The sequence below is a fragment of the Cryptotermes secundus genome, unplaced genomic scaffold, assembly GCF_002891405.2.
Source record: "Cryptotermes secundus unplaced genomic scaffold, Csec_1.0 scaffold828, whole genome shotgun sequence".
NCBI lineage: Eukaryota > Metazoa > Arthropoda > Insecta > Blattodea > Kalotermitidae > Cryptotermes > Cryptotermes secundus.
In genome coordinates, this window is record NW_019720720.1 from 488,460 (window position 1) to 515,052 (window position 26,593).

Consider the following 26,593-nt stretch of genomic DNA (forward strand, 5'->3'; position numbering starts at 1 on the left):
GCACCAATGTACGTGGCACTAACAATACTACCATGAGGAGTTAGCGCCATCCGGCGGTCTCAATGTGAACGACACTGTCTTGGACTTCGCCTCACCTCCGAGGTGAACCGTGCCGACCGGTTTCGACCGTGCCTCTGCGCCGTATTCCTGCAGTCTTCGTCAGACAGTGTGCGGAAGAGGTAGTTTTCCACATCTGTCAAAATGCCGAAATATGTGATAAGCGACACGCAGGATGAAACGCAGCAAGCTCTGGATCCTGACGGAACAAATGCGAAAGTGAGTTTTAACAACAGTGACGCGTCGCCGGCTCAAGAAAAATCACGGATAAGTCGAGGTAAGTGATCCGGAAATAAGCAGTCAAGTAGCGTTGAATTGAACAATGGGTATAATCGGTTCTTTCACGACGTTGTAATTACCCATCTGCAATCATTGATGGCTGCAGGACTTTTAAAACATTTTATCATTCCATTCTAGAGGCGTTAGATGCTTCTCCGGTTGTATAACGTCGTGGACTGAAAGTTGAAATAGGTTACTGGAACACAGGTGTAGTATAGAATGAATATATGCATGGACGTTTTACGAGTATGTATTTGGTGCAAGCGGTTAACTGCTAAGACCATGTGCTACAAAATGTCTTACGACTGCGTGAGCATGAATTATGTATGAATCGGAAGAAAGTAGTCGTAGGCAACTTGAAGCCGAGATGTGTACTAAAAATGGATTATAGGTTTATATATGGTTACGTGTCTATTTTACACTAGGTCAGCTGCCAACATCTATGTAACCTTACATAGTGTAATACAGTACGATTATGAATGACACATCATGAGGCCCAAGGAAGGAAACGGCAAATGACCTATTTAAGACTTGTATGAATACTCTGTGGAGTATAGTATCGTCTATGCTTCTGTGGACGTTTTGGGCCGCTGATTCAACAGCAGATGTCATATATAGTCAAATGATTGTCTGGCGGAATAATAATTAGAAGGAAAGTGGAAATAAGACGAATATTCGCGGAGTGGTGTACCGATTATGGGTTTTCTGTTATTTTAAGACACTGTATCAACTGCTGAGAGTAATAATCCGGAAAATGGATTATAGTAGAATTTTTGTGACTTTGGAATCTGAAAAGATATGGAAGAAAGTGGACAAGGCTTATTTCAAGTCTTTCTATAAAGATAAAATCTTTGGTGTCAACTCTTTTTGGTTATTCCTTATTCAGTTGCTCGACTACACTAGTTCAGCAGCTTTAGGCTAGCGAGCGATGATTTGAGAGTTGCAGGCTGTGATATACCAGGTTTCTTTATCTTAAAAATCAAAGTTCGTGAGGTCAAAACATGAATGGACTGCAGATCCATTTTTCCAGAGAGCCAGAAAGTATATGGCACGCCAAATACTGGGCAGTATAATTCCTCAAGTGACTTTTAGTTTGTCAGAAGTGCAATAACTATTTCGGATAATGCATTTCCTGAAAACGTTTCTTTTCATTGTCGCTCTAACCCCTATGACACAGACATAAAACTGGAGTTTCTAGAAGATTATGTAACAGTTTTACTAGTCATGTATCTTCGAGCCAATTTAAATTCGTTTTACATCAAATTTAGAAACGGTTCTCACGTAAGATTTCTAACTCCTTTTACGAGTCGCTCAGAATATGAGTGTAGTGAAATTTGTAGAACATAGAATGATCGGTCAATTTATGCCCAGTATTCAGATATGGAAACCATCTGACCTATCTCGAAGTTCGATTCAGATTTTATCCTCGCCTGAATTTCAGTATGCTATGGATGTATCGTGAAGATCACGTCGATTAAGAGCCTTTTTCATGTCGGGGAGTTCGCTTCCAACATTCAACGACTGATGCCACACTATGAAGATATCAAAATAGTCCATAAATTTTTCTGGGAAACTTCGCGTTCCGGAGAGTTAATTATTTGTATCTATGGGAATTTATCATTTTAATAAATTAATCCTAACTTTCGTAAGTATAAACTTTGAAGGTGTACTACTGCTGTTTAAGAAACTAGTGTGATAATGATTTTAGTGTTTAAATAAATTTAATCTTCAAGTATTAGTTCACATAACCAACCATCTTTAATTATTCATTGCCCGTTATCACCGCTCCCTATTCACTCACTTGGTTATCGTTCCTGTTAATACAATTCTGAGATGAGTCACTGATGATCATTACTACCGAGCAGTCGAATCTTAAAATTAAACCAATCATAATAAGGGCATGTACTGTCTTCGCTCGCTTGGAAACCGGGATCGTAGGTTCGAATCTCACTCAGGGCATGGATGTTTAGTTAGTGTGTGTGCGTTTTTCTGTGTTTGTGTACAGGTAGAGGCCTTGCGACGAGCTGATCACCCGCCCAAGGAGTCCTACCGAATATGTAAGATCTAGAAAAACCGAAGTGAACGGAGAAGTTCATGGAGGTAGGCCTAGGCGCACTGGGGCTGTAGTGCCAAGGGGGAAAAAAATCACAATAAGAAGGATGATGAAAGTTGTGAAGGAGGAGGGTGTACTGATTAATCGTATGGGTGGGCGTAGTTGGGGGGGAAGCAGTTATGGCTATGGGTAGGTACCACTCACCATTCACATTACGAGGGACAACAAACATACCCAGAGCATTTTTAATAATTATGGAAAGAGTTTAGGATCCGGGATAACTCAGTTTGTATAGCGACGGGCTGCACGGCCGGGGTTCGATTCCCACTAATTGCAAGAATTTTCTCTAATTCCTTAATGTCGAAGCTCAATTTGGGGACCTTTCATCCTCCTATACAATGGGTACCGGGGACTTTTTCCCTGGGGGTAAAGCGGCCGGGACGTTAAGTTAATCAGTTACCTCTATAAGTGCCGAAAACAAGAATGGTGGAGCTAGGCCTGTATCTCCATTCCCCCATGCGTCTTCGTGGCGTAGTACTTAATTAGTTAAACACAGGGATAACTTTGCCTTTTATGGAAAGAATGTGTGATAAATTCCACCGCGATGGCCCGGGTTCAAACCCGGGTCTGGTCAAGTAGGATTTGTGGTGGACAAAGTGGCGCTGAGGTAGGTTTTCTCCGAGTACTTCGGGTTTCCCCTGCCAATCTTCTTTCCACCAAATTCTTCATCATCATAATCACCCGGGGCAGGTACAATAGGCCAATCAGTGGCCGCCGTGCCGAGTGGACCCAACTGGACTCCACCCCCCAATGTGAGAATTAAAAAAAATTCTTGACATACGATTTATTTCTTCGGCAATAAATGTAAAGATAAAAGATGCATATAAAACATACATAAATCTGTCCACGTGATAAGTAGCAAATTTTGAAAAAGTTTTAGAAAGAAATGAGTGGCCGGCTACATGTTCCGGAAGCCAGTTGTCCTACGAGAAAGGTCCCCGGAGGTTCATTGCGTGGGAGGAGTCTGTGTGCGGTTTAGAATATGTTTGATAGTAAACATTTCAATGGCCTTTTTTTTATTGCTAGTGGGGTGGGACTAAGTCCCTCGTACTGCGGCCACTTCTAGCCTATTACACCAGCCCCAGATGATAGGTGAGGGTGATTGTAGAGCAATTGGTGAAATGAATTGGCAGGGGAAACCGAAGTATTCGGAGAAAACCTGCCTCAGTGCCACTTTGTCCACCACAAATCCCACTTGAATAGACCCCGGGATCGAACCCGGGCCGCCGCAATGGGAATCCAGCGACTAACCGCTTGAGCTATGGCGCGGCCTTTCAATGCTCTTACCAAGATGGGAAAGCCGTTTAACAAACATAAGAGCATTTCAAACAATTCAGGTGATACTGAAAGTAGGTTCATCCTTCCAGACGAAGCAACTGGCGTAAACTGTGATTGTATGAGAAAAAGCGGAAGGAAAGTGTCAGTTAAGGAAATACAGTCCTAATAAAATTAATTCTCGATTATGCGGGGTGGATGGGAAATATGATAAAAATATGAGTGTGGTTGCTGAGAAGATCCTGTGCCGTTTCTAAGAAGAGAAACCAAACAATGGAAGCCTTCTGGAGTGCAGCGGAAACAAAACTCCCGTCGTTTTATACTGGCCGTTTTTAAAAAGCAATTTCGTATGAATTTTATATTTTGATATTGGGCATACAGATCCGAAACAAAATCCCAGGATAATCCGATCCCGGTTAAGTAGGTGTTACTAAGTTACTTTTCACATCGAGGTGGCTTCCCATGTATATTTTAATTCTAATGTCACTGCTTTCAGGAACAGAGCATCATCTAAATTAACGCCTGCCAAGGAAGTTCCAGACATAATGGTGTATTTTTGTATCCCCGTTTTATGCGTTAAGGGAAAATGAAAATATTCTGAGAGCAGTGTTCTACGTGCTGCCTTTCAATGTTTGAACTCACTGACCGACTATCACGGAATTTTGTATGAGTTTTATGACTTTGGAAGTAATCTAAATTTCATTTTTATGATTTTTTCGATCAGTAATAGGAACATTGTGGTGCGAATTTGTGAGGTGGGAATGACATTAGCGCCGCTTGATGTTGTTTTAAAATTATATATGGGGATAGACCTTCGTAAACTGGCAACTTAGTTTGAGTAATTTCCTGTAGAATTAGAAAAGCATGGCGGACGTAGCATGGTTTGCTTTTGGGTTTCAATGGGCAACGACATTTGATGAATTATTAGAGCTAGGAATATGAGACATAACGTCAAACTAAAATATATAATTATATATATATCATGTATGAAATATTGCTCAAGTCAGTGACGACAGTGTAAATCTCTGAGGTGGTATGTGACAACTATATTTATTTATCCATGGTTCTTTAACGACGTTTTGATAGGACAGTTTATATCCTTCTAGTGACAGGCGGATTAGTGAGCAATGAATTAGAGTGAGGAAAAATATTATCATGCTCAATCTGAGGTACCATACCTGGGTGGTGGGGTTTGGAGGGGGGGGATTTAGTCAGGGTAGCCGGTGACCCAGTAGAGATTTGATTCGGAAGACATTTGCTTTGGAAACTTATCATGCTAACCAATGACCTAAATTAAATTGCATTCGGCTGTTGAACTCTGACATTACCGAAAGAGGACCTGTAGCATTAACAACATGAAAATTACGTGAATATCATACCAATTATAACTAGAGGGAACACATGAAGTTCCAAGCTAAGTAACGCCAAGAAACCACGATTTAATCATGAAGGAAGACTATACAGCAGAAACTTTGGCTTTATGAATTTTGTTCGAAAGTTTTTGTTATGTATTTTTATGTCGTACTATTATTATTCATGTTACAATTATATATGTACCAGAATGCCCAGAAAAGTATCTTAACCTACGAAGTAAAGAACCGGGATACATCGATCGGTATAGCTACTAGGCTACGAGGTGGAAAATCGAGGAATCAATGTTCGATGCCCGGACGGGGTAAGAAAGTGTTCTCTTTTCCACAAGGCCAGGCCAGCTCTGGGGCTCACCTAACTCCTATACAATGGGTACTGGGGGCTGTTTTAGAGAGGGCAAAGCGGCAAGTGAGTGAATCTGGCCACTCACCTCCATTCAGTAACGAGATTAAGAACGGTGAAACTATAGGTGCACTCCCCCACAAGTCTTCGTGGCGTGGTGCTTAATGAATTAAGCCCTTGATGCCTTTATCTCAAATAAACTCACAAAAGTAGACTTGCCAAACGTTGCAAATTGATCCAATATCATAATTCGCAATTCAAGAGTAATAAGAACAGCATACTACTTCAGTTGTACGAAATTTCTGAAAATATATTACGGCAATATTTCCAACCTGACACGGCATATATACTCGTACATCTGTGAAGTAAATAAATAGTATAATAATAATAATATTTGCTGTACTGTGTGTGTGTGTGTGTGTGTGTGTGTGGAGGCGTGACCTTGACTAGCGATGTGTTGCATCCTTGTGACGCAGAAGTTCTCTCTTTTATATCTCACGTCATGCCCCGTTCTTGTGATTCGAGGTTGATGCAACAGTGTTGCCAAAGAACTGATGTTACCGATTTGTTCTTTACACATGAATATAAACCACATCATCGATATGCTTAGTGTTATTTAGAGTATGGCATTTATCCACAGTCTAATATTCGAAAGTATTTTTCAGAATTCCAAAGGCCAGATCTCACTCAACAAAGGAGGATAGTTATACTTCAGTGCAGTAGACGCACGGATTCCGAATATTGTGTTACGTGCTATTTTGAACACCTCATTGTCCTTGATGTACATTCATTGCAGGCAAGGCCGGATTTACAGTTGTGCTACCCCCGGGGCAATCAAAATGGTGAGGCCCCTACCAGGAACACATTTACATAATGACAGTTCTTCATGATCTTCTCTTTCTTATAATAACCACAAGTACAAATTAATTTTTTGTGATTTTAGAGAATCAAATTTCTCGGTAAAATCTATGGATTCTATTTTGTGGATGGCCTGGGGCCACCGCCTTGATCGCTTCCACTCAAATCCAACCCTTATTGCAGGTGTACGTGTAAATCCACTTTTGAAAAAGGAATCTCTGTACAGCAAAATTTGTAAAATGTGTATCTCTCTAATACCGTTTAACACATTCTCATCTCCTAATACAACTCATCATTTAAATCTCTACGTTGATCGCTGATCTGTAACACGGCTAAGTGCTCTGGAATGAGAGTGGGAAAGGAAAATTTTATCCCTGATGAAATTAAGCAGACCTGTATATAAAATTCGGAAAATATTTCTTATTGTTTAGTTCAAAATATTTTGACCTCCTGTCCTATCTGAAACCCTAAACATTAGAATATAAAGAAAGTATAGTTTTACCTTTTGCTTTACACGCGGCGACACGTGGCCCCTCAACCAAGAGCATAAGCGGATCCGTGGATGAGGACAGATGAAATTTAACAATGAAAGATTTACAATTCCTATTAATCTCTAACATGACTACGGTGGTTTAAGTCAAGGAAGGTGAGATTGTAGGGAGATTGAGCACTCATGTGGTAACGACAGATTTATATAAAATATTGGTCGGGACTTACAAGACATAGGCTTAGATGGGAGGATAATATTAAAACTAATCCTATGTGAAGACAGTCGAGAATGTGTGGACAGAATCCTTTTGACTCGGGATAGAATCCAATTCCTGCTTTTATGAACACGCTTTACGTTTTACAAACTGTGGCACTAATTATTGCAGCTTTCAGTCCGTAGTCGCATAATGAGGAGCTTCATAACTTGCACTCTTCGCATATGTAATTAGAATGGTTAAGTCATTGAAGAGGAGATGGGTATAGCATGTAGCACACATGGAGGCAAAATGATTGCATGTTGGGGTTTGGTGGGGAAAACAAGAAGGAAAGAGATCAGTAGGAAATCCTGGACGTAGGTGGAAGGATGTATTAAAATAAATCTTAGAGAAATAGGATTGGATGGTATGGACTGAATTCATCAGGCTTAGGACAGTCTCTGATGAACACGGTAATGGACCTTCAGATTCCATAAGATTTTGGGAAATCCTTGAGTGGCTGAGAGACTGTTGGTTTCTCAAGGACTCGGTCTCATTGAATTAGTTTAGTCTGCATTTCTGACTGACAGGTAGGTCGTTTAAAGATGCTGAAGCGACTTCTATTTCCAGCGATTAGGCACTTTGGTCTCTTCCATCCGAGATTTAATTCTGATATAGTTACATTTATGACAGCTTGTAGAACTCATTGGAAAGAGGGCAATTAGCGAGGTCATGTATCATGACAAGGCAGCAACACACGTGTTCTTAGTGGGATTAAAATCTGATACTCCCAGAATTCGAGAAACTGTAGTTGCGACTGAACACATTATTCAGCAGTTCTGTTTTCGGTGACAGTGTCTGGAACATGGAGAGATTTGTCACGGGGGAGTGCAGAACCCCAATGAAATCTCCATAACGATATGGGCCAGTCGGATGTTGGATTCGGCTGACCTACAGAGCCGACTTCTTCATTTGCTGGTGCCTCTCTTTATTTCGTAACTTTAGTACCTCTTTAGCTGACAGAGGGCAGATTGGCAACTTTCCACACGTTTTATATAACTATGCCATCATATCTACGAGGGAAATCCAGAATGCGGGGCTCAACGTAGCTCTCCGTCGGACACGCGCTACCCGCTGTTTTCCACTTCGCTATCTAAACTGTAAGCTCTTTAATAATAATTATTTAACAAACATTTATAATTTTACGCAAAACGATAATAGTACCACACCATCATGACCACACACTTAGCCCACCAATAAGGTTTCGAAGCAACTGACAGATTTTTATGGAATTTGATATGAATATCATACCACTAGTGACAAGCCAGCACTGTATAATTTGCAACAATCAGTAATAACAACAACGCGTCCATGAGAATTTTCTTGATGAGAGCAGCGCTTCAAATATGATCCTCCATTTTTTAAGTTGAATTATATACTAAGATGTAAAGCATTTTGTGAGGTAATTATTTTGGAGGATTTGAAAGAACGTGGCAGCCGCGCGAAATTGGCACTGATATCATGACCTTAAGGCGTGAAGCTAATAACTTCACATCGTAAAAACTAAATTGTTCAGAAACCAGATAATCTGCCTCGGTGGCTAGACTGAAGGGAAATCGACGGGGATGTACAAAATGAAAGTGAAAGAAAGAGAAGGAAAGACGAAGAATAGAGAAGAATGGAGGCAGATTGTTCAGGTAGGCGAAGGTCACCCTGAGCTGTAGCGCCGAGGCAAGCATCATGACCGGAACCATCGAATTGCTGTTGCTGGGAACCTGTAATTTTGTATGGGGATAGGTCATTCCAACAAATTTTGAACGAAATATTTCTCATCTTTAACAATTACAAACATGTCGACGACTCGAAAGTACGGGTTCTAGTTGTAAGAGTTGTCGGAAGATGTCCCGGTGGAAATTATGCACTGAGATGTAATAGTGATTCGTATAGTTAATAATTTGTAGTTCTTATTGGCCTCAAGACATACACCGAAATATATGTAACAATGTGTGACAAATTCCCACAACTGCTTGCCTGTTAAATATTATCATCTAGGAAATTTTGTTCAGCGATTGTCCTGAGAGGTGCCGTTCCTCAGTCCTTCCACACTGATGCCAGGAGAATAAGGCACAAAGTCACGACCACGTCCTACCCAAGAACTAAATTTACTGCTTATAACAGTTCTCTCGTATCTTTCGACGTCATCCATCCTTTGCAACTGGGCGAGATGTCACAACGCTAACATAACATGTCTGATCAGTACTTAGGAGGTATTCAGTTGGGATTGCGGAGGGAAATCGCCTATCAGACTGAGGTATGCAGGATGGTGCAAAATTCAGGACACACATCTTAGTTTTCATACATCCCAACCAGACTCCAGACTTACATAAATATGAAAGGTGGCCGTTCTGAATATTCGGAGTTGTAAAGGAGTGCGTATTCTAGAGATTGTAAAGATGTTTGTGTAAAGGGAAACGTGTAAAGCAAGAAGAAAGCCGTCTTCTGGGATGTGGCGCCCTGTGAATCTTGTGTTCACACAGCATCCACACGGCGTCACTTCCCAGAAGACGGAATTCTTCAAAGTCACCTCCGTAAAAACCTCAAATCTTACATAGTGTAAAGTAAGAAATTAAATAGCGGCCTCCGCAGTCTAGAGGTAACGTTCCCACTTCATGACTCAAGGTACGCGGGTTCAAACCCGGCGGAGGTCGTGGAATTTTTAAGGGCGGAAAAATTCAGGGAACAAGTCCTCCGGGAGGGACTTTAAGCCGTGGGTCCCGTGTCGTAGATTTACGGCACGTAAAAGAACCTAATGTCTCTAGGAGGCCTCTGAGCTAAATTAGGCCAAACGTTTCCCGCCCAAATAGTTTCCAATGCCTCCGATAGATGGGGAAGTATTAGGTACCACCGCCAGAGGAGGGACGACCTCGCTGATAGAAAGGGACTAACTATTAGATACCACTGCCAAGTAGAGGGCAGAAACCTTGCTGGCAGAAAGGGGCTGATAGCGAGCACCAGTATCGGTAGGGGATGGAGACAGTAGAAACTAAAGGGGGATGCACAATAGACTATCAGTCGCGGTGCATGGGGAAACCCACCCCCTCAATACTGAATCATTGAAAGAAATTAAATGATGTAATTACTGAACGTTTTCCTCACTTGAAGTGTGCCATGACTCTCCCCCGCTTGTGTTTATTTCTTTCTCAGTTCTCCCACTCAGAAGCCGAAGTAATATTACGAGTAGTCCAAGGTCATCATTTTCCACATTTCTTATTCATCTTTCTGAAATATCGTATTATATATCGTTTGAAACTACATGATTTTAACTATCGATAGAGGTCGTTAGATAAACAACCACATACAGTCGTTGCCTTCCTCAGTTTTGTGCACTTTCTCAACGCACCTTAAACTTAGTACTTCATATAGCGTCATGTAAGTAACTACCAATCAGCCAGTTACAGTAATCTACAAGTCTGTGGTCATTTAAAAGAAAACCAATATTTTAAATTAATTCTGATATTCTGATTTCATATCGGGACACAAAAATTTTGCTTAAAATTATGTATTGGATTTTGCGCCAATTTCACCTTTTATTAATGTTCTTATAATTTTTGCCAACCATAATTTGAGAAAGTAATGTATTAGTTCCCAAAAAGTCCATTTTCTTAAATAAAGTTATAATTAAAGTTTCATAATATGTGATGTGTATGTTCATATGGCGTGCACACAGAAACTAACAAAAATGTGCGTGCTACAACTTCTATCTTTCGTTTCCTGTGATTATCCTACACGAGTTCCTCAAAAACAGTTTATTCCGTATATGTTATCGAAAAAAATCGAAAATTTGTTGTGCTCTTCCATTCGATCAAGTCATAATGGAAACTAAATATCATATACGCCCACGGTATGGAGCCCCTCCAGAGTATGCGCAGATGTCATGGTTTCACAGACATTTAAACCTGTTGTAGTATTTCCCGTATATAAGTTTTGGATGCCCTGTTGTGCCTTACTGGCATCATTGGTGATGTCATTTCCGGGTGGCTAGCCACCGCGATGGAGTAATGTAACATTTGTCTCTTCAGCTGTGGATAGCGTAAAGAGGTTTTACTGCATGTGAAGGTTTGTTTCATCCGGAATACGTCTGCAAATTTTCTCAACATAAGAAGTTCCGTTACTCTCTTACACGCAAATAACTGGTTCTGTAAATGGGACTGAACGTTGTGATAAGACTGGTTACCACTCTTTCATAATTCGGAGGTCTCGATTCTATTTTCGACCCAGAGATCGGTTATCCTTACCAAGCTCTTCGGTGGTTCCTCTGAGGCTCTTTAGGGAAATGCTTAGGGGAATACAAGGGCCGGATTTGCAGTTGGAGGCCCCGTGGACATCAAAATATGAATGCCCTTATCATTCTATTTCTGTTTCGTGGAGGCCTCTGGGCGATCACATCGGTTTCTGTCGCTTTAATCAGGCCCTGGGGAAAACGCCGGGACACAAGTTATGGGCTGTGGTATTGTATATAAACTTTACTTGAATATCATTCATCGTCACAACTTTAACGCTTTCACTTGCGCTGCTAACATCACTTACGTTTCCTATGGGAGACACTGTTGCGCTAAAAATACAAGAAAAGAAAATTGTTGTTATTTGCCAGATGCTACCTTGCAACGTGAGCGCACGCGGTAGCGTTGTTGGTTGAGACACTATGCTACAAGTCGGAAGGTCGCTGGTTCGAATCCCGATGAGGTGTTTTTTTTTCAATTAACATAATCCTTCCAGCAGCACTATGGCCCTGGGATCGACTCAGCCTCTAACATAAATGAGTACCAGAAATCTTCCTGGGGGTAACGGGCGGCCGGCGCGTAAGGCTGACAACCTTATCGTCATCTGCGAGTCAATTGTCTAGATAATGTGGGAGCCTCGACGTCTCACAACCCTATGGGCCTCCACGGACTGTTACAGGGGTAACTTTACCTTTACCTTTTACCTTACAAGGTAAAAGAAAATGCACGATAATGTATTGACATAAGCTGGACAGATACTGTCGAATTCGAGAATATGGAGAAAATACTCTGACTTAAAATACTTCGAAACAAATATTTGTCAGAGCAATTTGTGGAATTGATGGGAAGACTAAAATTAAATTAAGCCTATGTTATGATCCGCAGAAACCTGAATTTACTTATATTGAATTTATGTGTATTCTTGGAATTTGTCTTTGTAAGCACACTGCATTTGAAAATAACGATTTTTTTTCGCAGTGGTGATCATAGTGCTGGGTGTGGTATGCTGCGTGGCCGTGCTTGTCCTCTGTGCCTGGTTCGTATACTCCGTCTTCATCAAAACCACACCTGAATGGCAGACAGATGATTTCATGATAGAAACTGTTCCAGGTACGTAATGCCAAACGCCGAGTAGGTTAGTCGAGGGCGTGGTCGAACGGTACTGCATCAGACTTGCATTCGGATGGTATGTAGGAGGGGAAAAATCTGACTCCCTCCCTCTTCCCCGGGGGGTTGACGACCGTTGTTATAAAAAGTTTTCTTTTTCCCCCCTTGGTACTGCAGCCCCAGTGGGGCTAGGCCTACCTCCATGAACTTCTCCGTTCACTATAAAAATATGAACCGTGAAAGTTCTTCCCTTTGCCCTGCCATTTGTTCCGCTCATACCTCCACCAGCATTGACAACTCTGAAGTACCCTGACTAGCTGGTGTCTAACAACCAGTTGCAGATAAGGCTGTGGTATAGCTCAGGAGGTTAGTCGCCGGCTTCAAACCGCAGCGGCCCAGGTTCGAGTCCAAGGCAGGTCACGTGGAATTGGTGGCGGACAAAGTGGCACTGGGGCAAGTTTTCTCCGAGTACTTCGGTTTCCCTTGCCAATTCTCATTCCACCGACTGCTCCACGTCCATCCTCATCATTTATCATCCGAGGCTGGTACAATAAGCCAATTAGTGGTTGATCAAGTGGACTCAGTCTCACCCCGCCCCGAGAAACTAAACTAAACCGGTTGCACTTAAGGAAGCAGAAGGGCCGCGCCATAGCGCAAACGGTTAGTCGCTGGCTTCCCACTTCGGCGGCCCGGGTTCGATCGCGGGTCTGGTCAAGTGGGATTTGTGGTGGACAAAGTGGCGCTGGGGCAGGTTTTCTCCGAGTACTTCGGTTTCCCCTGCCAATCTTCATTCCACCAATTGCTCCACAGTCACCCTCGCCTATCACCTGGGGCTGGTACAATAGGCCAGAAGTGGCCGCAGTACAAGGGGCTTAGTCCCACCCCACTAGCAATAAAAAAATAAAATAAGGACGCAGAATAAGTATTCATCCCAGAGTAAGATCCAAATGAATACCTAGGCAGTTATATATACGTATTTAACGAGATAAAGACATGCATTATAAGGAATATTTCGTGTTCACAGGCCACAGATATGGTCCCAAGGAGACGGATGGTTACACAGAAGGCACCTTAATTGCATTCAGCCCTTCTAATGCAAACAGCTACAAAAGGTGGACGAATGTCATTGAAGATATTATAGAAGGTATTATGGTTTCTTGCAACCAATAGTGAGTCAGTATTGCTTCATTAGTTTTAGAGATTCTTGGAAAATTATGTCTTTTCAATTTTAAAGCCATAGAACAGTGCAGCTGAAGCCAAATTGTTCGCTTAAATTGCAGAGAGAGAGAGAGATACTGATCCTTTCAAAGCACTTAACATGGACGGCCGATTAAGGCCCAGTGCTATTTTACATGAGCGGTTGAGTAAGGCCCAAAATTGATACTTTACAGGACACTTGAACACAAGCAAATATTCACGGAATGCAGTCAATTGTGACTACGACAGCCTGCCGAAACCTGGCAAAGTGTGTATTCCGGAATACAGAGCGTGGTTTCCTTGTACCAAAGAAAATAACTTCGGGTTTCAGGAGGCCTCACCCTGTGTTTTCATCAGATTTAATAAGGTAAATATTATTGTACATGATACATCCTTTTCGGCCTTGTACGCTTTATTTAAATTTTCATATGGGACTTCCAGCAGTAGAAATATTTCTCGAGTTACTTTTTTTTAAGAATGTAATAACCTTTTCTCCCGTCGAGTATGGTAATTAGTTAGTTAGTTATTGAGAGGGTGGGTTTCCCCATGCACGTAGACCAGTATTGGTCAATTGTGCTTCCCTCTATGATATTCTACCAGTCTCTATACCCTACCGATATTTGTGAGTACCATCAGTCCCGACCGAGCCAGCGAGTTCGGCCTCTACTGGCTTAGCGGTATCTATAATGCTTCCCCCATCTATCAGAGAGGTTAGAGACTACTGTTGGGCGGGAAATGTCCTTGAATTTGGCTCAGTGACTTCCTTTGGAGATATGAGGTTCTTTTACGTGCCGTAAAGCTACGAAACGGGACCACGGCTTAAAGTCCCTCCCGGAGGACTTGTTCCCTGAATTTTTCCGCCTTTAAAAATTCCACAACCTCCGCCGTGTTTGAACCCGCGTATCACGAGTCATGAGGTGGGAACGTTACCTCTAGACTACGGAGGCCGCTGAGTATGGTAATTACTGTGGGAATTAGAATCTTTTTCTGTCCAACAACATCGACTCTCTTTATATGCACACTGTACTGTATGATTATACTGTATCAGCCCGAATGTAAGGCGATGTGATGGTTCGCCTTATGTTCAGGCTTTTGTGTTATTTTTTTTTTCTCGTGAGAGACTCTGTTTAATATTCTGCCAGTTGAAAATTTAATTTCCATGGTTAGATTTCTGGTGATTTTGTAGTGTCGCGTATCATTGCTTTAGCGCTTCTCTGCCTTTTTAAAGTGCCTATGCATGAGGATATGAGAGATAATCTGAGATGACTTTAATAATTGAAGTCTTTGTTTATACTAATGAAATGTGTTTTGCATCTGTTGATCTTGACACACTTGTTTCTATGATCCCTGCAAGCATTCCATTCTTGATCATGTAAACTAATGATATCAGGTCGGGGGACTAGGGGCGCTGTGGAATTTATATCATTCCGTTTAATTGAACAGGGCTTATTTTGGATGAATTGTAATTTTGAGAATCCAGAGTGAAAAGGAGTAAATATATCACTGACAAATTCTTAAACATCTCAGCAATTTATGCAGTCTCCCCCGAGATTTTAACTGACATATTCAAGTTAATGTTAAGTTCTTACGTGAGAAATAAGATATTGTTCACATTACAAAGAAAGACGACGTTTTTCGTATCATATATATAGAGGGGGGGGGGATAGTCGATCACATGCTTACGAAAACACACACATCAGATTGCTGCACCCGATGTAACACTTTGTATGGCCCAAAAGCCAGACATGCCCCCATAATTTCTCCATCAGAAACTGGAGCAATAATTACACCAAAATTGGTAGGAACTGTGTCACTCTCCGGAAGTTGGAGATGCGCATATAACGGAGTAAATACTCGCGTGTATGCTTAAGCTAAGTCGTCTCTATAGATCTATGTGTGAAGCCAAGTGTCATTTCTCCGTTAAGTATACATATGAATTCAGGCAAGAGATGTATTATGTATTCTTTACACCCATTTCGTAAAGTGAGCACATAATAAGGAGTCGATATATGTTCCTCTTATCGATTTTATTTGAAATATGTTTAGATGCTGTTTATATCTAATGAATACGTTCTCTGGATCTCAGTTTCAAATGCCTCCGTCCATATTGGAGAGACGCTAGGAAATATATTTGTAAATACATTCCAGTAATTTATAGAGTAATTATTAGTTCCTGTTCACAGTTGCCTCCTGTACATATATTAGGTATATGTTACATTTTTCAGAATAACCTCAAAGTTCAGTGACTTTGCCAAATAAAATATATTTCATACAGATTTTTTATGTACGTTTGTGCGCTTGATAACAAATTTCCCTTGTCTAGCTATACTGATTAATCAGTTGTCGCTATCAGACTGAAAAAAAAAATACAGATTCCATGCTACCGTCATGTTTCTATTCTACATCCTGCAAAATAACTTGTCAAGAAAATTTTAAAACTTTCGAAGAATTATTATCATACCACACTCTATTTTCGGGATCCTATATTAAATATCACTGGCATACGCCTTAAGTCGGGATAGCGTATTCGGTATAGTGACTGGCTATGGACTGGACGACCGAAGGATCGGAGTTCGAGTCCCAGTAGGGTCAAGAATATTCTTTTCTCCGCGTTGTCGAGACCTGCTCTGGGGCCTACCCAGCCTCCTATCCAATGCGTACCGGGAGCTTCTTCCTGGGGATAAAGCGGCCGGGGCGTGAAGTTGACCACTCACTTCCACCTAGTTCTGAGATTAAGAAAATATGGGTTTATGCATTCACTCCTCCATGTGCCTTCATGGCTCAGCGCTTAATTAGTTAAGCAGAGGAACAACTTTACTTATCCTTCCTACTTCTGAAGAATACACTACTGTATATTAGTATGTGAACTGCAGGAACTGAGGAAAATCCAGATTGAGTAGTCTTTAATGGCAAGAGTCTTACACGAAGTTTTATGAAAATCCTTCAGTTCAAAAATTATTACCCGTACTATCATTCATGAGGAGTACAAAGGCAAGGGGACACAGACATTGTTACATACGAACGAGCAAATGGCTCAGTCACTGACCTTTCGCACTTGTTTTCGAGAACTCAATGAATTACCAGTCTTCATGTTATACAGAAATTAATTGACTGTTGCGCAGTGTCGTTTCTTTTTTGAGCTTTTTTGAGTTACGCTACCCGTGACACCTGAAGGTGGTATGCGGTGGTGGGCTAGGATAGCTGAAAATTCCGCTCTTTGTTATAAACGAATAGTTGTGACAATATCTACTCATGAATTTTCAGTTTTTAAATGAAAATGTTAATACATTTCATAAGCTAAACGGTAATTATAATAAAAAGGACGTATCCTACTCTCCAGATCGCCAATTGGACTCCAGAGTATTACAACAGCACATCAGAATTGCCTGCTGAAATGCCTGCCAGTCTGAAGGAAAGAATAGCTGAGTACTATGGCATCTATCGTGCTTTGGTAAGATTATAATGTTGTGTTGAATAAACTCACTCTTAACAAGCGCTTTTGTGTTTTCACTGGTACCTGTAAAGTGTGACACTGATACTTTTGTTCACCTTATTCAGTCCAACTTTAAATTTTGCTTATACCAATGAAAATAAATATTTCCCCTTATTTTTAATATTGTTTTGGTTTTGGCACTATGGTGAAACAGAACATTTATCACATATGTATAAGAATCCGGAATGGGACATTTATTAGGTATATGGCTGAGGAATCAGTATGATAACAATGCAGATTTTTGAGATTGTACAGATGCGTCCAAAAAATGTATACACTTCAGTGTACAAAATATCTCCTTATATAATTTACTGGTATATCTTCGGTTCAAATTTGAATATGTTAGCAGGTAACCTCTACAACATACTTTAATATGGCTTATTTGCGGACATTTTCGAAGTCGAACCGTAGGTACACCAATAAATTATATGAGTAGATATTTTGTACGTTGAAATGTTTATACATTGTTTTGTAAATTAATTAGAGACGTGAGTAGAGTCAGTATGTATGTGTGTTTTTTTCGTGTGTAGATGAAGACAGTTTGGCTGAGCTGTGATGGAGAGAGTCCTACGGACGTGGAAAATTTGGGGCCTATCCAGTACTTACCCCGGCAAGGCTTCCCTGGCTACTACTTTCCTTACAACAACACTGAAAATTACGTGAGCCCCATAGTGCCTGTTCGTTTCGTAAAACCACGAAGTAAGTCTCTTTACTTTATGTTAAGCACTATTGCAAATCTTCTCATTAAGCATCAGTTTGAGGCAGAGATAAACCTTGTTAGCAAGTATAGCAAGAGACTACAGTTGTCGTTAGCTTAACATTCGTCCAGTCTGTAATACATAATGCGTGAAGAGACAATTAGAGATCTTTTGTATCCTTCACCAAGCATGAGAAAGTTACACGGGGCTGGAGAAAAATGCATAATGAGGAACTTCAAAATTGGCATTCATCATCGAATTTTATTAAGCTAGTATGATGATCAAATCAAAGAGAATGAGATAAGCAGTGCTTGTAGCATTAATTGGAGATATGAAAGAAGCACGCCAAATTCTACTGAGCAAGCAGGAAGGGAGAACTAGTGGAATAACGTAAGAATAACGTAAGCAACAGTATATGAGCATGTATACTGCAGCCATCTCGCTCAAAATAAGATTCACAGGCGGGTCTTGAGAATACGAAAAGCAGCCTTAGGATTCCGTGAAATTATCTGAGATTGTTTGACTTCTTAAGCGAATTTTGTGTTCTCAAGAAAGAACAGACTGAACCGTACGGATTTTGTTACGGTGATAGGCCATGTATTTCGTAGTAACATAAAGAACAAACAGAACAAACTCCGTGGCCTGTAGTCCGCAAGCGAACTACACCGACCGAGCGATCGCCACTTGTCAGCGAAGTTAGTGCCAACTTTTGCGGTTATAGGGTGTCATGTGGTCAGCGCAACGTATCCCCACGGCCGTTAATCTCGGTTTTCTAGACCGGAGCAGCTATTTCCTTGAAATAGTTCCGCAATTATCCTCACGAGGCTGAGTGGTCCCTGTTCCAAACACACTACTTCTCAGAAAATCTGCTATTCCCGGGAATAGAACCCGGAACCTCTGGATCTGTAGGCAGGAACTCTGATCCCTAGACCACAGAGGCGGTCCCAAAACTTAAAATTCTGATAACATCCCTGCTGTTTAAGAATATGATACAAAGTTAATCTTCAATGAGACCACAACCTATTATGAATTTATCTCTTTGTTTCACAGTCCTGATATGGGTCTGTACACTGAACAGCCACTGATGGTACACCTTGAAGTCCGTTCTATTCTATTCTATCATGTCCTGTCTTTTCTTATCCCATCCTATCACACTGTGTCCTACCGCAACCTCTCCTGGCCTGTATTGTCTTATTCTGTCATGTCCTGTCTTATCATAACGTGGCTTGCCTTGTACTCGTATTGTCCTGCCCCAACTTCTCTTATCATATACTATTTTATGCTTATAATTATTATTATTTATTTTAACTGCAAATGGGCTTTTACCCTGTGGCAGTGGTACTACAATAGGGCACAAAACACAAATAGCACACATCACACAAAATAACACACCACACTCAAACAAAACACCGCATACAAAACTACGTAAGGAACAAAGGACACACTACACACAATGAATACAATAAAAATACACTTACAACTACAGTAAATACAATTACAACTACAATTATATAAATTAATATTAATAGAAAATAAGTATACTATACACTAAACAGTAACAGTAATGAAATACGTAATGTCATGAACTGTTGCAGTCATATTTCACCATGAGCTTCCTTTCATTCTACATCACTATGATTATGCGCTCCTCACACCCTCACCACGATTCTTCTCCTAAAATTACTAGGTTTGCAGGAGAAAGTCCATAAATCATCTGCAGGTAGGTGGTTCTGGTACTGGATGGTCCTATTTACAAACGAATATTTTCCGATATGTCTTTTGCTTTCTGCTTCTAATTTTCCTATCATGATCAACCCTGCTCAGATAGCATGGTCTTTGTAATCTATCACCCATAGCCTTCCAAGCCCATTCTCCTGTGTACGCCTTGAGAAGAGTACATATGCAAGCTATCTTTTTGAGCTGTGTCAAAGTTTCCCATTTTGAATCATTTCTATGATCTGCAAATTTAGCCGCTATGTTTTGCATCCTCTTCTATATTGCCCATCTAGTTCAGTGGATAAGAAAGCATAAGTTACATCTTCACTTCCACATACGTCCTTGTGTGATGCTTGATTAAATACAAAGGACACATATATTCACTTCTGTCCTGTTCTTCCAGTTTTTGGCAGATAATGATCTGGCGACCAAAGTCAGAGCTGGCAATAAGTAAATGCTCATGTTAAACTTGTATTATATTATTTTGATTTTTGTTAGTTAAATTTGAGTTTGCTTATATAACAGCCGCGAGGAAGAGAGAGTTTCAAGATGGTGCAGTATTGAAACTGTGACGTGTTACGTATAGAACAACGCTCGGAAGTTATACTTAGAAAACATAAACAATTGCTTGTAATACCATTCTTCTTTTGTCCCTCACCCCATGCGTTCCTGATGTACACTTTCAGCCTATAATTCTCTCCCGTTCTCTGTTTGCTAGCTGGTGTCCTTATCAACATTGAGTGCAGACTTTGGGCTCCCAACATCGAGTACAACCGGGAGAAAGGCCGGGGCTTTGTGCATTTTGAGTTGATGATTGACTGAGACCAGCATCTTAGAGATCTCATTTGCAGTCAGTGACGGAGTTGCGTCTCTGTTGGAACAAACCTAAGTGGGAAAGCCCGAAACATTGTTGACCACATGGAACTAGTGAAGTTTTTCGGGGATACTTTCCATATCTCTTCAAGATGACAATCAATTATAAATCTGAAAGTCAGATTCATAATGCCAAATCTGGTAAATTTTAATAATGGGTTTGGTAAAAGAACAATATTACCTCAATTTGTAGGAATGTTTATAAGCAGACTAATTTATGTAAGTTAATGTTCAAGCTATACTCACAGATAACATAAGTTATCGGATTTACATTAATTTTGTACAAAAGGATGGATGTAGGTTTTAAGTCAAACTGTAAAATGATCTCTCTTCTTTATTTTAGCTAAGCCTTTTTTTACATAAAAATTTTATTTTTTTCGCATGCTATTGTAAATGCTATATTGAAAATTTTACATTCAACTCTGGCTTCCTTTCTGTAACATCAGGATGCACTTGGTTAAAATGTTCTTCATATATTATAGGTCTAAGCATGGAAATTCATTTACATAAGCACGATGTCATACCTAAAAGTGAAAAGACTTCTAACGAGATTTTCCAAGTACAATTAAGAGCTATTTTTTTATGATATATTTTTTATGTACTTCTGCTGCTGCTCCGCGCTTATAGCCTAAAGTTTTATGATTTTGATGTCACAATAATCAATTAAATGTGCATAATAATTGTGTAGCACATTTTATTAAAAACGTTTGTTATGTAATTATGTTTTTTATTGTTATCGCATGAAAGAAGAAACATCCCTATAGTGTTAATCAATTCACACCAGTTGTTCTCCCTGGTCCTAATGTAATACAATAGACAGCATTTCGAAATAAGTGTTTGACGTTAGTTTGACCATCTTCATTCTCAATTGGATTATTGTCAAACACGAGACATTAGCCGAACATTTCCTAAGGGATTATTACGATTCAGTGAAATTGAATGCCATAAATTTTTCTTTTCTGGTTGCATTTTCAAACTATCTTGCCAAGGGAAATGTCCATCACGTAGCTATAATGTCGAAACTGCTGCTCACGGTTGCCCTTTCTATTGTACATTATAATGTAGAAAAATATGCTACATAAAACCAAATAACTGTTTTCGTTATTGTAAATTTGTGTACACATTTGTAGACCTATGTATGTATGAACGAAAGTATACGCTGGTGTAAGCTAAAGTCACATTCTTCTTCTCACTTCGGTACACCTAATATTTATACAAGTTCTTGTAATATAAATGTACATACAATTTGTAACAAAATTTCACAAATTAACATTTCAGAAATGAGTAATAATTTATGAGACTGACAAGCGAGATATTAAATTTATAGAAACTTGGTCTCTGACATTAATGGAGGAACATAGACTGAGAGTGTTTGGGAACAGGGTGTTGAGGAGAATATTTTGACCGAAGAATGATGAAGTGACAGTAGGTTGGAGAAAACTGCATAATGAGGAGCTTCATAACTTGTACTCTTCTCCAAGTATAATTAGAATGATCAAGTCAAGGAGGATGAGATGGGCAGGGCATGTAGCACGAATGGGGGAGGCGAGGAATTTGTATAGGATATTGGTGAGAAAGCCAGAAGGAAGGAGACTACTGAGACGACCAAGGCGTAGGTGGGTAGACAATATTAAAATGGATCTTAGAGAGATAGGATTGGATGGTATTGATTGGATTGATCTGGCTCAGGATAGGGACTAGTGGAGGGCTCTTGTGAACATGGTAATGAACCTTCTTGTTCCATAAAATGCTGGGAAATTCTTGAGTAGCTGCAGAATTGGCAGGTCCTCTAGAAGGGCCAAGCTTCATGAGTAAGTAAGTAAGTAAGTAAGTAAGTAAGTAAGTTACCATCATAAACCAAATATAATTAAATTTGAAATAAGGCAAATATATGTAATAATCAGTGTTTTCCAAACAAGTAAGCATACAGGAAAATTTGTCAAACACCGGACATCCGCTGGTACATTGTGTTTTCTATCCTGAAGTAAAAATCGAATATAAGAGCACCGAAAAACATGCTTTCAGAAAATAACGCTCTGTGTTTATATGTATATGCATGTATAATATGCAGAAATATTGAACCAGGAACCAGCTGCCCTGACAGGTTCCTTCCTGAAAATTCCAAATAATAGTCCACTGCCATTTTCCTTTAGATCCGTTTCCAGCCACCATTTATAGTCATTTTTATCATTTCTCGTTCGAACATGGTGATGTAATGACTGGAACTTTCCTTTCAAAATTGACAGTTCTCTACAACCATCTCACCGGAGTTCTATACGAGTTTCATCATGGGTTTCTTTTGTCTCCCGTAATTTTGGACATCCTTTTCAATTAATTATGCATTTCCTTTCTGCCATTCGGCGTTGTACAAGCCATGCAGTTGGGCTAAGAAATGAACATAGTTTATCATATAGCTGTGTGTACATTGTTGTTGATAAAATGTCCCTACATACGAAAATGAATAACAAATAAATAGAGAATGCAACAAACGGGTGGGTATAGAAGTGACGCCGTAGACCTGTATTCTGTAGGTGCTCTGTTCGAATCTCGGCCATGACACCAGCTATCCTGACTGAGGTTTTCCATAGTTTTCCCCAGTTCTTCGATCCAAATACCTGGATATTACATAACTTAGGTCACAACTGCTTCCTTTCAAGTCCTTTCCAATTCATCACTTATTATTCACCCTACCATCCGTCACTATGCAGAGAATGACTCTCAGGAGATTCGAGTGAAACTAGGAATTATCAACAAAATATGCGCATCTGTATGACGAAGAGTTGAAGGTTGTTTTGAAATGCATGGGCACCACACAGAGCATCTGTTGTAAAGGTCATATGAACGTCTTCCATATCTCGGCAGGCATTGGTTTCTGGATGTATGGTGACTCAGACTCTTTTGTTAATTTAAGGGAGTATTATACCCGCTTAAAACCTGTACTCATTTCCTTTAATATTCTGTATAAGGCAGTCAGGATCGCCAGTCCATTGGCTGATTTCATGACACCATGCTAATACAAGACAGAAGTGCCATTTACCATACAACCAAGTTTGATGAGAGTTGAAAGGAGACTGGCCACCTTGTTGGGGAAATGAAGTAAATATTAGAGGTGAATATTTTCCAAGTACCTAAAATCAGGGCAAGACTACGTCATCTCTCCCTTTTCTCTGAGCAGGTTGGTGAAGTGGCAATGCTCTGAGCTCTTAATGTAGAGCAGCTTTTCCCAAAGCGGGAGTGGACTCCCTCCCAGGAGGGAGGGGGCAGTACAAAAGCCAGAGAAAAAAAATTTCAGTCTCTGTAATTGCTCCAGCAAAGACCTGAATATATGATCTCCTATATCAAAAGATAACATTTGATCATTATTTAACATATTGTATGCATTTAGCTACAATTAGTTTTACTACATGCTGTGCCTAAACTTATTTTAATTATGTAGTAGATGTGACAACCATCTGAATGCAGCACCCATAGGCAGGCATATTTTTGTCCTCAGATCATAATTAAGGGCATACATAAACAGCTGTCATGAAGATACATCAGAAATAGTAACCTTAATTGAAAAAATTCTTGTGCTACCAGAATGAGTAGCGTGTGTGTTGAAGGGTTCAATTGAAACATTGTGTTTCCTGAAGGGCTGCTTCTATAAAGAGTAGCTATGAAATTCTTGTGAGTCATGAGCTAGTAAATCAGTTGGTAGACCAGTTGAATGTAGATCACACAACATTTGTTCAGTGCAGGCAGAAAGAAAAAGAAAAAATATGGCATTGCAGTAACTCAGCAGTGGTATTACAGTGAAATAACAAGTGAAAAAAGACCTCACATCAAGATCATAAATGGCTACCAATGGTGGGACAATAAATGCTCCAAATAATGATGTGTCAGTACTATTTGTGTGTTCTGTATGTAAGTAAATATCTAAAAAATAATGAATTTGAGTTTATTTATGTTCTGTAAATCAAAGTGCAGGTTGACAACATAGGATATGGAACAAGTCAAGTACAAATATATAATATCTGTACAATTATAGTTTTGCTTAAAAAATTAATAAGATTATAATACAGTATTAATAATACCATGCTAATTGGATACATACAGCACAGCCTGCAAATAAGCAAAATGATACAATCACATGCTTAGGAATATCACTTTAACTTAGAACTGATACTAGTTACTGTTTGTTTAAATTAAAATGTTCGTCTATGTGTCCATGCATCTATTAATTTAAACAGTTATCATTGTTATTATTGATATGTGATCTCTAAATTCTTGCATCATTTCTTATATCTCAATTGTCTTAAAATGGTATAGTTACAATAAAATATTTCAGTTCATGGATATATACTTGCAGATTTTCGAAGCCTTCAGTTTGTTGGCATGTAATATGTATTGAATCTTGATGAAAGTGATACATATAGCTTCTGCTATAAAAATCATTTTTTAAGCACTTGCCTCTCCTGCTTGCTATATGCTTCTTCCATCAAACCCTCCTTGACTTTATCATTCTAATAATACTCTGCAAGGTGTTTGCAATTTCCCTGATTAAACTTTGCTTTTGAAGCTCAGAAAAATTTCCATCGCTGCAAATCTAAAGAATGCAAAGCTTTCAGATATTGAAATTTAGAATATTTTAAAATTTCAGTTTTGAAATAATTGGAATGTCTGCTGTTTCGACACTTTTTAAAATTTTTACATTTTCGGAAAGCTGGAATATTTTGAAATGTAATATTTTTAATTTCGCCATCANTTATACGTGTTAACCAGTGATTTTTTGGGAGGGAGCAGTAAAAAAATGCTGGTGGTATAATAGCGTACTTTCTTACCGACAGCGCAGGTGGTATGATAGCATNTTCCCTGATTAAACTTTGCTTTTGAAGCTCAGAAAAATTTCCATCGCTGCAAATCTAAAGAATGCAAAGCTTTCGGATATTGAAATTTAGAATATTTTAAAATTTCAGTTTTGAAATAATTGGAATGTCTGCTGTTTCGACACTTTTTAAAATTTTTACATTTTCGGAAAGCTGGAATATTTTGAAATGTGATATTTTTAATTTCGCCATCATCAAAGATGTGACCAAGTATTTAATTGTGAGGAAATAAATGTTCTATGCAACTCCTGCTTGAAAACATTGTTTTGGCGACTAGGCTGAGGATACTACACCAAACCCGGCTAATACCTCGCGCTTTCCCCTCTTTTCACCCACCACAGATTACTACGCAATACTGATCAGTGCTTACGGTCATCCGTGGATGAGTTCTTTTATTGTAGAAAAAATATTGTAAATACAAAAAAGGCCTAGGCAATGCCCATCCCGCCTTCTATAGCACATTCTTATAAATATCTTATTCTATAATAGCGGTAACCCACCGATTCTTAAAGCAGATCTTAACTTAAATCTGAGAGTATACTGTTAATAATCAGTACAATTACTTCTTTTACTTTTATTACGTATCTAATTTATACAAATATAGGAATGTTGTTTGGACGACATGGAACATATTCTGCCACCTATTGTGAATATCTGTAATTCGTTCGTGGTGTCGTNATGAGTTGCATACCCCTGGTCTGGCTCGCCTGGCCAGCGACTAACCGTTTGAGTTATGGCGCTGCCCTACCAGTGTTCTTGAACAGAATCCACGTTTTCGCGCATAATATTACAGAGGTACGTATGAGTAATGGTATGAGGGGTGAGCCATAAAACTGGCCCTCATACTGCGACCTTCAAAGATGTATTGTGCTTCCCTTTTGGATTAATATTACAGACGTACGTACGTTTCAGTTAGGGTAGGTTTATGCTGGCACGTCAGTATGTTTGTAACCGGTACAATACCCTTTTGCATGATTAAAGCCACATAAGGTAAACTATAAGATAAACCTCAGATCTTACATATAGGATATACTGTCGAAAACACAGAAAGACTGCTCGTGTTCATCTCTTGACAGCCGGAAAAACTGTGTGTGACGGTGGTGTAAGTTGCCCATGAAAGTGGAGATGTCAACTCGCCCAACTTAACGTATCAGAAGTTGATGTATATGAGACACGCCCAGACAAGTGGCCCAGAATGGCGGGAGGAAAAAGAAGTGGGAGCAAGGTACTTTGTTTTGTTTGAGAGTAATTATTTTCCGTACGTTGGTAAGTCATAGGACGTTGTGAAATTTGATAGGAATGGTTGTCTAACTTATAGAAGTTGGATAGTTGTGAGGAATTTCAAAGTTTATATATCATGCAGTTTTGAATGTGGGGATATTGTGT

General features: G+C 39.7%; 1 protein-coding gene across 1 annotated transcript; it reads left to right on the top strand.

The window, feature by feature from the left end:
- Window positions 1-91: 91 nt before the first annotated feature.
- On the top strand, window positions 92-21,060 carry LOC111872213 (sodium/potassium-transporting ATPase subunit beta-2). Its single transcript, XM_023865871.2, has 7 exons — window positions 92-334; window positions 12,237-12,368; window positions 13,390-13,509; window positions 13,757-13,929; window positions 16,903-17,013; window positions 17,586-17,754; window positions 20,188-21,060. The coding sequence occupies exons 1-7, from the start codon at window positions 202-204 to the stop codon at window positions 20,289-20,291; spliced, it is 942 nt and encodes a 313-aa protein (XP_023721639.1). The 5' UTR covers window positions 92-201; the 3' UTR covers window positions 20,292-21,060.
- The last annotated feature ends 5,533 nt before the right edge of the window (window positions 21,061-26,593 follow it).